This window comes from Epinephelus fuscoguttatus, linkage group LG18 (assembly GCF_011397635.1).
Source record: "Epinephelus fuscoguttatus linkage group LG18, E.fuscoguttatus.final_Chr_v1".
Classification (NCBI taxonomy): Eukaryota; Metazoa; Chordata; class Actinopteri; order Perciformes; family Serranidae; genus Epinephelus; species Epinephelus fuscoguttatus.
Genome location: NC_064769.1, coordinates 5,666,203 through 5,681,685, shown reverse-complemented (window position 1 = coordinate 5,681,685; position 15,483 = coordinate 5,666,203). Strand labels below are relative to the sequence as shown.

At 39.9% G+C, this 15,483-nt stretch overlaps 1 protein-coding gene across 3 annotated transcripts in view; it reads left to right on the top strand.

Annotated features, from left to right (window-relative positions):
* The window catches only part of sh3glb2b (SH3-domain GRB2-like endophilin B2b), a 50,824-nt gene that overhangs the window by 8,798 nt on the left and 26,543 nt on the right, over positions 1–15,483 (top strand). For 2 of the 3 annotated variants that reach the window (XM_049604100.1, XM_049604099.1), the window contains exons 4-5: positions 2,463–2,596; positions 4,615–4,707. In XM_049604100.1, the coding sequence (XP_049460057.1) occupies positions 2,463–2,596; positions 4,615–4,707 (227 nt within the window). Of the gene's footprint in view, positions 1–2,462; positions 2,597–4,614; positions 4,708–8,616; positions 8,680–15,483 lie in introns of all 3 variants that reach the window. The other variant, XM_049604098.1, reaches the window with a different exon arrangement.

Below are 15,483 nucleotides of genomic sequence, written 5' to 3'. Positions count from 1 at the left end.
GTGTGGCATATCAAGATGCTGATTAGACAGCATGATTATTGCATAGGTGTGCCTTAGGCTGGCCACAATAAAAGGCCACTCTGAAATGTTCAGTTTTATCACACAGCACAATGCCACAGATGTTGCAAGTTTTGAGGGAGCTTGCAATTAGCATGCTGACTGCAGGAATGTCCACCAGAGCTGTTGTCCATGAATTGAATGTTCATTTCTCTACCATAAGCCGTCTCCAAAGGCGTTTCAGACAGTTTGGCAGTACATCCAACCGGTCTCACAACCACAGACCACGTGTAACCACACCAGCCCAGGACCTCCACATCCAGCATGTTCACCTCCAAGATCGTCTGAGACCAGCCACCCGGACAGCTGCTGCAACAATCGGTTTGCATAACCAAAGAATTTCTGCACAAACTGTAAGAAACCATCTCGCATCCTTGTCGTCCTCTTCAGGGTCTCGACCTGACTGCAGTTCGTCGTGAACCGTGTGTAACTGACTTGAGTGGGCAAATGCTCACATTCGATGGCGTCTGGCATGTTGGAGAGGTGTTCTCTTCACGGATGAATCCCGGTTTTCACTGTTCAGGGCAGATGGCAGACAGCATGTGTGGCGTCGTGTGGGTGAGCGGTTTGCTGATGTCAACGTTATAGATCGAGTGGCCCATGGTGGCGGTGGGGTTATGGTATGGGCAGGCGTATGTTATGGACAACGAACACAGGTGCATTTTATTGATGGCATTTTGAATGCCCAGAGATACCGTGACGAGATCCTGAGGCCCATTGTTGTACCATTCATCCACGACCATCACCTCATGTTGCAGCATGATAATGCACGGCCCCATGTTGCAAGGATCTGTACACAATTCCTGGAAGCTGAAAACATCCCAGTTCTTGCATGGCCAGCATACTCATGGGACATGTCACCCATTGAGCATGTTTGGGATGCTCTGGATCGGCGTATACGACAACGTGTTCCAGTTCCTGCCAATATCCAGCAACTTCGCACAGCCATTGAAGAGGAGTGGACCAACATTCCACAGGCCACAATCAACAACCTGATCAACTCTATGCGAAGGAGATGTGTTGCACTGCATGAGGAAAATGGTGGTCACACTGATACTGACTGGATTTCTGACCCCCCCAGACCCCCACAGTAAAGCAAAACTGCACATTTCAGAGTGGCCTTTTATTGTGGCCAGCCTAAGGCACACCTGTGCAGTATTCATGCTGTCTAATCAGCATCTTGATATGCCACACCTGTGAGGTGGGATGGATTATCTCGGCAAAGGAGAAGTGTTCACTAACACAGATTTAAACAGATTTGTGAACAATATTTGTGAGAAATGGTCTTTTGTGTGTATAGAAAATGTTTTAGATCTTTGAGCTCATGAAAAATGGGAGCAAAAACAAAAGTGTTGCATTTATATTTTTGTTCGGTGTATTTCATACCCCATTTTGATGCAGGGCAAACAATGGCAGTTGAGTTACTGAGCTCAAATACACCCCCACCCCCTCACACAAACACACACATACTCACATCTAGGTCTAAATGCTCACACACTGCTGCATAACTCACTGCACAAGGTCTAGTCTCCATGTTTTCCTGACGCTGAAAATATCCAGGACTATGGAGTCCAAATAGGGACAAAAGATATGGAGCTGTATATGACCGTATCTGAATGTGTAAAGACATTTTGATCAAATAAATTCAACTGTTTATATGTGTAGAAAAAAATGGAACAAATAGATTACATTTTGGAATCCGTAAGGATATCTGTAGCTGTGTGTGACATTTTGTGAACAGATAAAAAAGCTTTGCAATGCATAAACAAGATTTGCACAGAGGTTTAAGGCCATTGCACACATTTTTTGAGTTTTATTGCATCCGACAAAAACCTTTACAGAGATGTTATACAAAGACGCAGTGAAGAAAATATGGCATAACCTGCAGGACTCTGGACAAACTTCAGTCAACAAATTGATTCCCCTCCTGTGCTTGTGTACTGGGACTAGGACAGTAGTCCAATTTAATGGTCCAGTGGAGCTATAACCTTAGCTTGACTTAACTGTGCATATAAGCGTACTGACGGATATGCTGTTAGGTTTGTCTTAAAAAATGCTCAGCTTCCAGAATAGCATAAATGTGTTTTTGTTTTTTGTTTTTTTTTTCTTTTCAAGCATGATGTCTGAATACCTATAAAGCATGCTTGCAGTTGTCCAGTATATGAGTCCCCAATTTATCTGTAGCATTAGCCTTCTTAAGCATTAGTCTACAGTTAGCATTAGCAGTCCACTGACCCTCCCTCCTCCTCAGTTACACCATTTTTACCATAGCTTCACTTGTAATCTGAAGTTTAAGCTGTTACCAGTAGCCAGCTATTTCAGTTATTCTGGACAATCAAACTAGTCCATTTTTCAGTCCAATTTTATATATTATGTTATAAATGTGTGCATGTGTGTATTTTTAGGCAGTACCCTTATCACAGTGGGAGAGTACCAGAAAAGATTGGGGGGAGCCGAGCGCGAGCTCCTCCAAACCTCAGCTGCCACCTTTCTCACTCCACTACGCAACTTCCTGGAAGGAGACTGGAGGACTATATCAGTAAGACTAACTGACTGACAGTTTTATTCTCTTAAGGGTTGTACACATGATGCATTTTTTGCACCCTCAAATTCATAGTTTTCAGTGTGGACGTGCGGCAGGTGCGCTCAAACACCAGGCTCACACGTTCCCAAGCGCCTGTTTTTCAGGGCGCAACAGCAGCACCCTGAGATAAACAGAGTTCATCTTTTGGGGGCCATACAAATGCTGCGTCTTTAACTGCTGGAAAAATGAAAAATGGGGCGCCGTGCGCTACTTTTGTGCCTACTTTGTGCCAGCTTTCAGGATGCAGAGACAGGTTGTGTGTTAAATTGTTAAGCAACCTATTTAACAGTAATCCTTAGTGCAGAGCTGATCTTCTTCAAGACACTGTTTTTGGCCTAAGATATTGTCCATCACACAGTTGTAGCCCTGCACTAAAATGATCAACTTCTTTATATTTACCACAGACTGGTATTTACGCAGAGCCCTTGAATGGATGTTCTATTCTGTGGCTCTGTATTTCTGGCGAGGGGAAAGATATTTCTGGGCTGTGATTGGTTGTTTCCCATCACATGACGTACAGTGCATGCTGCTGCATTTCAAAAGCTGAATGCTGTTTATCGCAGGACGCATGCGTGTTGCAACGGCATCGCTCTGGCATTTGAGTGCACCTGCAGTGCATCTACACTGAAAACAATGGATTTGAGGGTGCAAAAAAAGCAGCATGTGCACAGCCCCTTGGAACACTTCTACTCACTACTACACTGGAAGTCCTCGGTGCTTAAACACATTCTGCTTGTATGAATACCCCCAAGCTGTAGGAGTAGTATATTGCCATGGACACATAGATGGGCGTAACCACCATTAAGTCAGCCACTGGTTTGTGGACTGTCATTTCGAAGCCTCATATTTAGCTTTCTTTTGTCGTCACCATCTTGGATTTTTGGAGCCAGAAGTGATTAAAATTGGACAAAATGGTGGGGATAACGCTAACTGCTATCTTGGTTAGCATGGTGCATTTGCAGCTATGGTTAACTGTGATAATGTTAATTTTTGCTAGTAAAAACTAACAGGCTTAAAACTGTTAAAACAAAATGTACTTTCAAGAGAAACTGAACATCAGACTCATCAGAGGGTCTCTTAGTATGGCCAAACACTGAACAAGACTTTTTTTAGATGACCAAAATGTTGCAAATAACTTGAATGAACTGAAAACACAATGAAATAGTGACAGCTACGGCTACACCTATACTCTTTTAATCTGGGGTTACCCCAGATAATCTCCGGCTGTGGCTCAGAGGTAGAGCGGGTAGTCCATCAATCGGAAGATCATTGGTTTGATCCCCGGCTCCTCCAGTCTGCGTGCCAAAGCATCCTTGAGCAAGATACTGAACCCTAATTGCTCCCGATGGCTGTTCCATCGGTGTGTGAGTGACTTAAAAAAAAAACTGAGTAGCAGTTGTATGGTAGTCTCGGCCACCAGTGTATGAATGTGTGTGTGAATGAGTGAATGTGACTCGTTATGTAAAAAGCGCTTTGAGTGGTCGGATGACTAGAACAGAGCTATACAAATGTAGGTCCATTTACCATTTACCGTGGTTACACTACCCAACTAATGTTTGTTAATTATGCATAAGTTTAGGCTTTCATAACATGTACACATATTAGTTAAACCCCCCGCATACAGTTGTCATAAATGTTGAAACCAAAACTGTTTTTTTGTACAAGGCTGTAAACATTCATTTCATTTTAACATGGGGTTTATGGACATTGACTCCAAGAGCATGGAATCAGAGGAACTGCAGTTTTTGGCAATTTTGCACTGGTTTTATTTTTCAGCCCCAGAGGTTGCCGCTTTATAGACACTCATCAACACTTGTGCACTAAAACTGATTTTGCCAATTTCTGTAGAATTTCTTCTTAAACAGAGCTGGTTGCTTCACTGTACTGTTAGCTGAATAAAAAACTAGTGTTGCAGGGTTTGTTCTCTGCAGCAGATGCCTGGTTTCTGATTTGATGACTCCTGTCCTCTGCAGAAAGAGAGACGACTTCTGGAGAATCGACGGCTGGATCTTGACATCTGCAAAGCCCGCCTGAAAAAAGCCAAGCAGGCAGAAGCCAAAGCAGCGGTGAGTTCAAAATTTCACACTGTTACTGTTGTGTTTTTTGCTGCTGTTCTTCTTCCTTTTCCTGTCTTCTGTAATATCACTTGAATCACAGTAAACATGAGACCCACAGCAACCAAACCGCAGAGTGTCAGAACTCTTTAGGCAACAGTGATCCCACTGAATCTGCAGGTGGTGGTACTATAACATCCACTTTTACCATTTAATCTATAACTTCTTAAAGTAGTAGTAATTTCTTTTGGCATCTAAGGGGCAGCGGGAAAAGCTGTGAACACAACACTGACATTTCATCTCCCAGCCCACAACACGTTACATCAGTGCGTTTCATATGTGTCATATCAACACTTCTGAAGTTACATAATATATAATCTGACTTTGTCATCTTAAGGTTTGAGGGGATGGTGGATGGTGTGTCACGTAGGCAAGACGCCTGTCAAGCTGCAGACCACTGTTCAAGACCAACAAACAAAACCAGTTGTGTTTGAACAAGTCATCGCTGTATTTCCAGCGGCATTTTAGCTACCATATGTGGGTGTTTAGCAGCAACCCGTAGCTGTTTTTCGAGTGAGGATTGTGCTCCACAAACAGGTATTTCAAACCAAAACATGATTTTTTTCAAACCATAATCAAGTGGGTTTGTGCCTCAACCAAACCACATGCATTGTTGAAACGTATAGTGTCAATACGTCAGCTACATTATAACATTAAAATATAATGCATAGTGGCCAAAAAAGGATGAATCCAGCTTTAAAGATGACAAAGGATGATTGCAGTGAGACAAGCGGGCCTCACAGCTCGTACATTTTATGTTAAATAATTAACACAGTTGGTGTGTTGCATCTCGGGCCAGCTGTTCTCTACCATATCTCTGCATAATAAGACTATTAAAAAAGCTCAAAGAAGGGAAGAACAACAATATCACATATGATATGGAAAAGCAAGAAGCAAACAACTCTGACATAGCTACTAACAGATGGATTTTTATGTCAGGTGATAAGGTCTTGGTTTCTTTATAATAACTTTTGCAGTCATTTTGTTCCTCTTGTGTTGCACTGAGTTGGTTGCTCCTTCAGATGGCATGGCTGCACTGACTACCTGCCCCTTAACATTAAATTTAAAAGCTTCTCAGATGCTCTGCTGGCTGCCATACATCAGTGATTCTACCTGCCGTGCCTGTTGCATGTATCTCCACCTCAGTAAGATAAGCTTTTTGATGCTGACTACAATATGCTTTGTGTGAAGCCATCACAACTTGTTGCCACAGAAAAGTCATAGCAACACTCATTCATTAAAGTTTCATTGAAAGGCTGGTAGCTTACTCTGCTGAAATTCCATTGGTCACAATGACACAATCAGCAAACATAAAAAAAAAATCAAGCATGATTAATACAAAAGAGACCAGGGGCCTTCATCAAGAAACTGGCTCTCTTTTAGTTAACTGGCTTCACCTAGCCAAACACTGTTGGTCCTGGATAACTGGTATCATGAAGCTGATAATCACCTGACTCTGGGGTTTCCACCTTTGTGTCTGAAAGAGGCAGAGTTGTTACATCACCACAACCATGACTGGAGTATCTAATATGACACACTGGGCAGTGATATCAGCAGGGATATTAGGTTACTGTAGCACACATAACATTCGGCAATGCAAAAGTTTATACAATATAATAAGAATAGGAAGATGAAGTATGGAATAAGTAGTATGGACTTTTTAAATTGGGTTGAAAATCAGTGTGAATCATATTACCCATAGAAGAAGAAAAGTCAGCATATTCTCGGCAAAACACCAAAGTTAAACAAACATCTTTACTTACTGAAATACTAAGAGTTTGACCTTCAAAAACTCAACTATTGTGCCTCATCAATCTCTATCTATCTGTAATGTGAATTCCTGGATATTAAATGTTTATCTGCAGTCTTCTGTAGTGGTCCCAGTAATATTTGTTCTTTGAAGCCCCTTTCCCACTTGACAAAAAAAAACACACTAACATCCAATAACATCTTGCTTTTGTCTTTAGTGGGAAAGGTTATAATCAGCATCTACTCCCAGGACAAATGACTCTGGAGTGGTCAAGAGTATTTTTATTTTATTTTATTTTATTTTATTTTATCAACTCCACCACCTTTTCCGGCATGTTGGTGACGTTGAATGTGGCATTAGTAAAACAACAGAAAAGCATACCTGCCAACACGACTCAGACAAAATAAGACTTTCATCCAGGAGACCACATCCAAAAGACACTTTTGGAAACCAAAAGTCAGTACTGTTTTAACTTAATGTTGTGTAAGGAACGTCCGTGCTGCGTGTGAGTCACTCACGTGATGTATTTACTCCATGTTACGTACTTATTTTAACCAAAAAACATGGTTCTTTTTCTAACTCTAACCAAATAGTTTTACTGCCTAAACCTAACTGCGACCGTTTGACGACCTTAACCACGTTTTACGAGTTTCACCCAGGAAACAGCCATGTGTCACACACAGCCGTCAGAGGGTGCCTACAGCATCGGTAGCACACACTGAAGGCACAAGAAAGCGTCGGTATTTGACAACCTGGCATGAGAACCTATTGAAAAAGAGTAAAAGTGTACTGACATAGTATATCACAAGATATGGTTCAGCTATGTTTGAGATAAATAATTAAGGATTATCTGCGTCTCATAAAGCCTGCTGAGGACACATTGTTTCCTGTGGACATTCTTTTGAAGCTTAAAAACTCACCAAGTACAGTGCAACCAAGGCTTACATTTTGGTGCAGTATTTCAGGCCAGTCTGAGTCACACCCAGACTTCCTGTGTTTAAAAGTTTATTGAATCCTTCTTTCATTTCATCTTTCTCTCTTACATCAATGCAGTGGTGTAAATTCATCACTCACTCACTAAGTCAAGGACAGATTTTTTTTTTACAGAGCTGGCCATGTCCAGCCAAAAATGAATACCAAAATTTGTCATCGCTGACATATTTTGATCTAATCTTGCATATACATTTAGATTAAAAGTGAGCCAGTTTGGGGCGACCTCTAGCTCACCTGGTAGAGTGTGCACCCCATATATGCTGAGTCTTCTGCAGTGGATGGATTTTGATTTCCTTTCCTATCTACCTTAGCAGCCCTATCAATAAAGGCAAAAAATGGCCAAAAATACTCCTAAAAAAGTGAGCCAGCTTTGTATAATCACACAGTCTGAGCAAAGCCTAAAGATAGCTGAATAACATTACAATCAGGCCTCTGCCCAATGCAAGGTTGGGATGTTCAGAGCCAGCAGGAGGCGATGACTGGACAGTACTGAGCCTGGTTCACATTGATCACATGAGCCTATGAGCTGTGTTCAGGAAAAAAAATAAATTGATAAAAAAATATCTAAAAATTTCCCTCACCCCTACTTGGTGGGGGTGGTGTGTCTTTCTCAAGCTTGGGTATTTAGCCTGGTAATGTAGGGGTTCTGTGCAGCATCTATACAAACATATACGTATATATATATATATATATATATATATATATATATATATATATATATATATATATATATATATATGTATATACATATATATGAGCAAAATATAGAAAACCCTAAACAAGCTAATAAAATCTTAATCTAATGGTTACAACATGACAACAAAAGAGGGAGCAGATCCGTCAACATAAGAATTTGTAGCTGTAACAGCAATCAATGAATTATTTACAGTCATAAATAATTTCAAGCACTCTGATATCACACACCACCACCAGTAGCTATCTGCACTACACTTACTTCTGCTTTGGACTTGTTTTTAATGATCTGCACCTGTGCTGCTTCTGATCTGTTTGCTTTCTGCTGGTATAATCCTGGCTAACTTTTATTGTTTTTCTGCTTATCAAGTGTAACTGCATGACTGTGCCAATATGTGTTTCCTCCTCCCTGCTCTTGTTTTTAGGCTGCACCTGATTTTCAGGAGACAAGGCCTCGAAATTATGTTCTTTCTGCCAGTGCATCAGCGGTAAGAGTCCCGAGTAAAACAAGTGGCACCCATGCAGGGTCTGTTTCACTGAGCAGGGGCTAGGCTAACACGTTAATAGTCATAGAGCACTGAGACACTTAGTGGAGCCTTAGCACAGACACCAACAGACCAACAAAATGTTAAGGCCAGACTACGTAGCTGTTCAGAAAAAAATAACAGAGAAATGAAAAGTTGAGTTTATGAGCAAAAAAAAATGAATTAAAAGCTGCAAAACTTTGCTGCTTCAGCCTCACTTGGTTTGAAGATTAGTTTTAATGTCAAATATATTTGTGGAAATATATTGTTAAATGTTTTAAAACCACTCTCACTACCATACCAATACCGTAAACTTAGAAACCATTTACCGCAATACACCAGCTGCACTGTTGATGTTGCCCACCTCTGTTTTCTGTATAATTAAGCAATATGGGATGACAGCTATTAAACAATACTGTAAGATGCACACATTATAAATTTTGAATGATTCATTGTTTGAAAGTAAATGCAAGTAAAGGGCTGCATTTCTAACACTTGAATGAGTTAGGCATGTCAGACTGTTGCATGACCTTTGCAACATAAATATGATACCTCTGATGAAAGCATGTTTGTGCATGTTTAACTTTTGTTATTGTTGTTTAAACCCCCTGAATGTTCATACTTTCTTCTTTATTTGATATACAAACGCTGTGAGAAATGCTTTGTCTTTTCAATGTACGAGCTACATGTAAGAGCTACATACAGCACAAGAGCTCCACACTGGTATATAATGATGTGTCTCTGATAAACTCTGACAAGTTTACAGTTGTCCTGGTTATAAGAGAGCACAACCCCTGTTCCAAAAAAGATAAGACACTGTGTAAAATGTAAATAAAAGCAGAGTGCAATGATTTGCAATTCCTGTTCAAAGGATAACTTCAACATTTTTCAACATGGACCCTATTTTCCCACAAATTGGTCAGAAAGACTGGTGAACAGCAAATTTTTTTTTAATTGGTCCAGTAGTGAGCATGTTGGAAGCGGCCGGTGGCCATGCAACAGGCTATAACGGAAGCACGTGGGGCAACTAAACATTGTCACTGTATGTCCATTAAAAGTGGTTATTTTCACCACAGACAGGCTCAGATTGATATTATAAGTGTCTGAGGTGTCTCTTTACCTTTCACGTGATGCATTCTGTTTGTTATTGCCTCTTTAAGCAGAAGTCTCTTTCCGAAACATCACCAGATGTCACTTGTTGCAGGAACACAACAGTGGAAACATAAGTGAGATTTGGAGAGAGTATAATAACTCAAGTAGTTTTTGGAATTTGAATTGTCAATATTATGGATGATTATTATTTGAGGTTGAAAAATGCCAAAGTCATCCTTTAACCTATATTCAGTTGTATTGAATTAGATGCCTGCAATTGTTCAAAAACAGTTGGGGCAGGAGCAACAAATGACTGGAAAATAAAGAACACTTGGCTGCAAGCAAAACTGTTCAAATAGTCTTTTTCTCTAGATCAGGGTGCAAAAACGATCACATACAAGGATCATTTGACTGGAGATGTTTCAATACCACTTGGTACTGAGTTACTTTGGTCAATTCCTGAAAGATATTGAATATGGATACCCTGTCTTAAGGTTTAAGTGGAATTTGAATGCTGTAGCTGAATAAGATTTTAGTTTAGTTTATTGACAAGAATTCAAATACAGCAGTAGAAAAATACAGGCATATATGAGATTGTCAGGGATAACATGATAATGTGGTCCCTGATGTTCCAGACCTTCGCTACACAACAAGATGGAGACAGACAGATGGTGTGGCTGTTTGGTCATTTAATCTATAACAGTTTATCATATTTTATAAATTGGCCGTATTTTTATATGTTAAGACTTTATCTGAAGAGTATCTAGTGGCCAACTGGAAATGAAGTAGAAGTATAAAGTAGCAGAAAATGGGAATACCTTACTTGAATGAGGAATCATTAAACTGCTATAAAATGACCTGTAGCTGCATTTTTGGTGATTTGTAAAGGAATAGGTAACCAGGTTCAGACTGAACCACAGTCTAATTGGAATTTAAATGGTATGATGATCACATTTGCCCTCCTGTATGTCAGACAGAGTTAAAATGTTTGAGGCTTGTTGACTTTCAGTGCGTGTTTCTTTGTGTTGGCTCTGTACCTGGACCAGCTGCAGAGTGGCTGGGAGAGCTGGGATGTGGCAACGGATCCCAGTGAATCAGAGCAGAGGAAGGTTGTGCACATTTACATTTGTTAGCAACAGGATGGGATTAGGTTAGGGTTAGAACTTTGTTATTTTGTGCTGTCTGTTCATGCTCATTGTCAGTGGTCAGTCTCCAGTGATTTAGTTTGTGTTTTTTGGTAAAGACCCCTCCCCCATCCCCCCATAATTCTACCCGATTCATTGCACAGTAGCTTTGCCTATTTGTGGAGGTACTTTAGGGACAATTTGATATTAATGTGGCCAGACAATAACAAGTAAATGGTAAGTTTTCAAGTATGCAGGAAGGAAAAGGGTGATGAGGACAGACAGCATCATTAGTTGTTTTAAACCCTTTAATATCCAGCCAGTTTGACTAAAAAGTCCTGTTTATAAAAAGTTCATGGGTCAGTTTCTAACTTATTTAGGGGATAGTTCAGATTTTTTCAAGTGGGGTTGTCTGAGGTACTTATCCATTGTCAATCTGCAGTAGATGTCAGTTGGCATGTCCCCAGTTTGAAAAATGTGGGCTGGAGTCTGACCCAGAAGCTAAGCAATGTACTGATGTGGAGGGTCAGCAATAAAACACATTTTAAATACCTAAGAAAGTCCTACCTACAACAATCGCTATCAGTTTAAGTGTATGTTATATTAGTAGTATGTTGGGCATTTTCCCTTTAATGGATAGGACAGCCAAGTGTGAGGGAGGGAGGGGGGGGGGAGTGACATGCAGCAAAGGGCCACAGGCTGGACTCAAACCCGGGCCGCTGCAGCAACAACCTTGTACATGGGGCGCCTGCTCTATCCACTAAGCCACCGACGCCCCATATTGATAGTATTTTTAACCACCTTAACTTTCTGTCAGACAGTGATTTCTGATGGGGCGCTGAAACTATTAATTCACTTTAATCAAAGCCAGACACCATTAAGAAAAACAATGATTTAACATTGCTGAACACAGGAGCTGCCGGTCTATCACTGCCTCAAGCAGTTATTTTTTTGTGTTACTGTGTGACTCTGGTATTTAAAGTGGTTAGTTCAAATTCACCAAAGTCACACAATAACGTTAAACTAACTAATTGATCGAGGCAGCGGTAGACCAGCAGCTCCTGTGTCCAGTGAGCCAGAATGACTGTTTCTGTCAGTGGAGTCTGGTGACTCCTAAGAGAGCATAGATGTGAAACTGAAGCCGATATCGGCTTTCCTGTTTGAATGGGCTGTCTGACGGAAAGGTAAAACTGTGAAAATACTCTAAATATAGGAAACACTTTGGCTCTGATCACACAGAAAGCGTTTGCGAAATGCAAGGCACACTGAATTACATCTACCGTTTATTTATTTGACAGTAATCAGTATCGAGTTCCTAAAATGGACAGGCAGAGGGTACTTGCTGTAGCTGTGGTTGAGGGCGAGAGGCTGTCAGCAAATAGTTTGTTGGGCACAGGGAAATGCTGATCTGTGTGGGTACATGAGACCCTAAAAAAGAAGGTGGATCAGAGGGAGCACCACCAGTTGGTCCAGGAGCTTCACCTCCATGATGACTGTTTCAAGTACTGCACTTATGTGCTTACTTGCTTGCTGTTTTCTACTGAGATCAGGATAATTGTGGTTTGTAAAGTCATATAGTTCTGGGTATTCAGCAGCCGCTACCACCAGTTTCTCCTCCATTGTTTACCAACTGCAAACTTGTTGTCATGACCACCGCAGAAGGCCTGCCTCTAGAATCATTCGATTGGACAATAGGAAAAAGTGTAGAGGAAGTGGGGCACTTTTCCGCTATGACTTAAAGTTTTTTCAGCTTGAGGAGTTCAGAGCTCTTATGCAAAACCGTCAGGCACCCAGAGTGCAGAATCATGAGGCACGAAGCAATGCAAAAACAGCAAGCAAAAAGCTTAATTCTCATTAAAAACAATTACAAAAAAAGTCATCTCTAGCTGCTAAATGCTTTCTGTGGGATCAGACCTTAATCAGTTGTAGACTTTGGAACTTTTTATAGGTGGCTAAAATATGTTTTATTGCTGACCCCTGCACAGCGGTACATCGCTTAGCTTTCATGTCGAACTCCAGCCTGCTTCTCCAAACTGGAGCCGTGACGACCGATATCTGCCATAGGTTATGCATTGACTATGGATAAATACCTCATACAACCACACTTCAAAAAATCCGAACTATCTGTTTAACATGTTGGAATATAACACACATCTGTACAATGTGTACCTGTTTTACATACAGCAGTTAGTATCATGATCAACTATCCCACTTTCCTACTGAATTCTTATGAGACCCACAGTATATGTAACCCAAATGATTCAAACCAAAACACACAGAAAGGAGAGAAATAAAGAAAAAAAAGCATACTAGGAAGAGATTAAAACAACATATAAAAAAAGTTTATCTTATTTTTCACATGCAGTTTCTAAAATGCAAAGACTAATATTCTTGTGCATTTAATAAAATGGGGGTAATTACTCATGTTTAACACATGGGGGTGTAGTACACCAACCACTCCTCAGTCTGAAGGATGTAGCCCTCAGGCCGAGTGGAGTTGAGGGTGGGAGCCAACAGCAGCAGCTATCCGACACAGACACGTCACTCAAGTATTTACAGTAGGCTCAAAATCAAATCAGGTTCTGTCTTCTTTTGGCAGCTCTAATCACACACATTCTCAATGATTTTATTTCAACAAAATTACAATGAACCAAATTTACCATTGTAGGCTAAAATATAAACCACTGTGGGCCTGGCTGAAGCCTGGTTTAAACATTCAATGCATCCCTGACCTCAGGTGGCTGATCACATTCATTCAAAATGAAGAAGTCAATGGCAAGCTGTTTTAACTTTGAACGGAGCCACACTTCTGTCTGTCATTACATTTTAGATATCCATGAAAGCATAATCCCAGACGGATTATTAATATACTGTATATTAGGATATTGGATTGATTGTGTAATTTTTTTCCACATAAGAACCATATGGAGCCCCCAGAGGTCAGGAGAATAACTACTGTCAGTACTGTTGTGTAATTACCAAGTGTTGTATTTCAGTTAAGGTTTGTACTGTAATTCTACAAAAAATAATAATTATTGTATTTAGACTGAACTTCTGCAAGCTTTTAACATTACTTTATGTATTTAAACATTAAACACAATGCTGCAAGTTAAAGTTTGAGATGATTTTAATTTGTTTTATACAGTATTTTTGAGACTTTATTTTGTCTTCCAGTAGTAAGTAAAGTAAAACTATTTTATTATTTATTATTTTACAATCTTGAGCACGTTAACACTTAAGTGAAGCTGTTGGATTGTAATATTTCAGGAACAATCTGTAAAATTACAGTGTCTCTGTGCAGAAGTCTTAGTGCCATCACTTTATTGAAGGTGTTTGATTGTTATAATTTAGTAAAAAAAAATAATAAAAATGTCTTTTTCAGCAAAACCTTTACTTTGATTTTATGCTGTTTGGCAGCTGCCGCTGCCAGTGATTTGACTAGTTTTTGAATGATTTTTTTTAGTTTATTCTCACTATTCAAAATAGTCATTAGAGATATCCACAGCACATTCTTATAAATAGAAATTATATTTCACCCACAACTATGATTGTACTTGTCAAAACTACTTTTAAGATGTCTTTCAATTTTTAAAAAGAGTAGGTGTTTTTTTTAACATTGAATCGCTAGACTGACTATATTTTGCAGATATTCATAATTCAATTCTTCCTGGTCAAAAATAACATTTAGGACATCCACAGTAACATTCTTCCTTGGACAAATTGTGTTGCTTTTGCTATTCATGTATTGGACTTTCAGTTTCAGGCATCCACAACGTCATTTTAGATATCCAGAATGAACTTTCTGAGTATCTGCAATAGAATTCTTAGATTATAATCTAAGATTATTTTTTGGGCTTTTTTGCCTTTAATGACAGGACAGTTAGAAGCATGAAAGGAGAGCAGGAGGGGACGACATGCTGCATTCCGTGGCCACTGCAGGAAGGACATTTGCCTTTGTACACAGTTGTCATTGTGGATATCTGAGATGTTTTTGTTTTTTGTATTTTTGTCGAGGAAGAACTGAATTACAGATATCTTAAGTATCCAGTCCAGTGATGCAGTGTAAAACGGCTTGCCATTTAGAAGACAGAGAAGTAGAGCTACAGCTGTGACTGTCACAGCCACAGCAGCACACACTGTAGCAATTACACTGCCACAGCGTCAAAAACCTCAAGTTTAGTGGTATGACAAGGCATGATTCTGAATAAGTGGAATAGATGTCCAACAGAGTGGCTTACTCACTTTTGTTTTTGCACTGAAGCACTTTGTGGTTGGTTACATTTTAGTTCTTTTTTAATAGACACAAAAAATTAACTGCAGGTCTAAAAATCATTTTAACTTTGATTGCTAATGTCCAGCACTGCATTTCAGTGTGAAATAAACCCTCTGCCCATGCTGCACTGCACATAAGATGCCGAGAAGAGTTAGACACATCACAAATTGAAACTGCTGTCTGAAGCTTATTTTGTGACCCTCCATTGTGGTAAAACACTGATTGCTGACTGGGCTACTTTATAATTCTGTTGTAATGTAAGCAGAGCTGCTTTGAGTT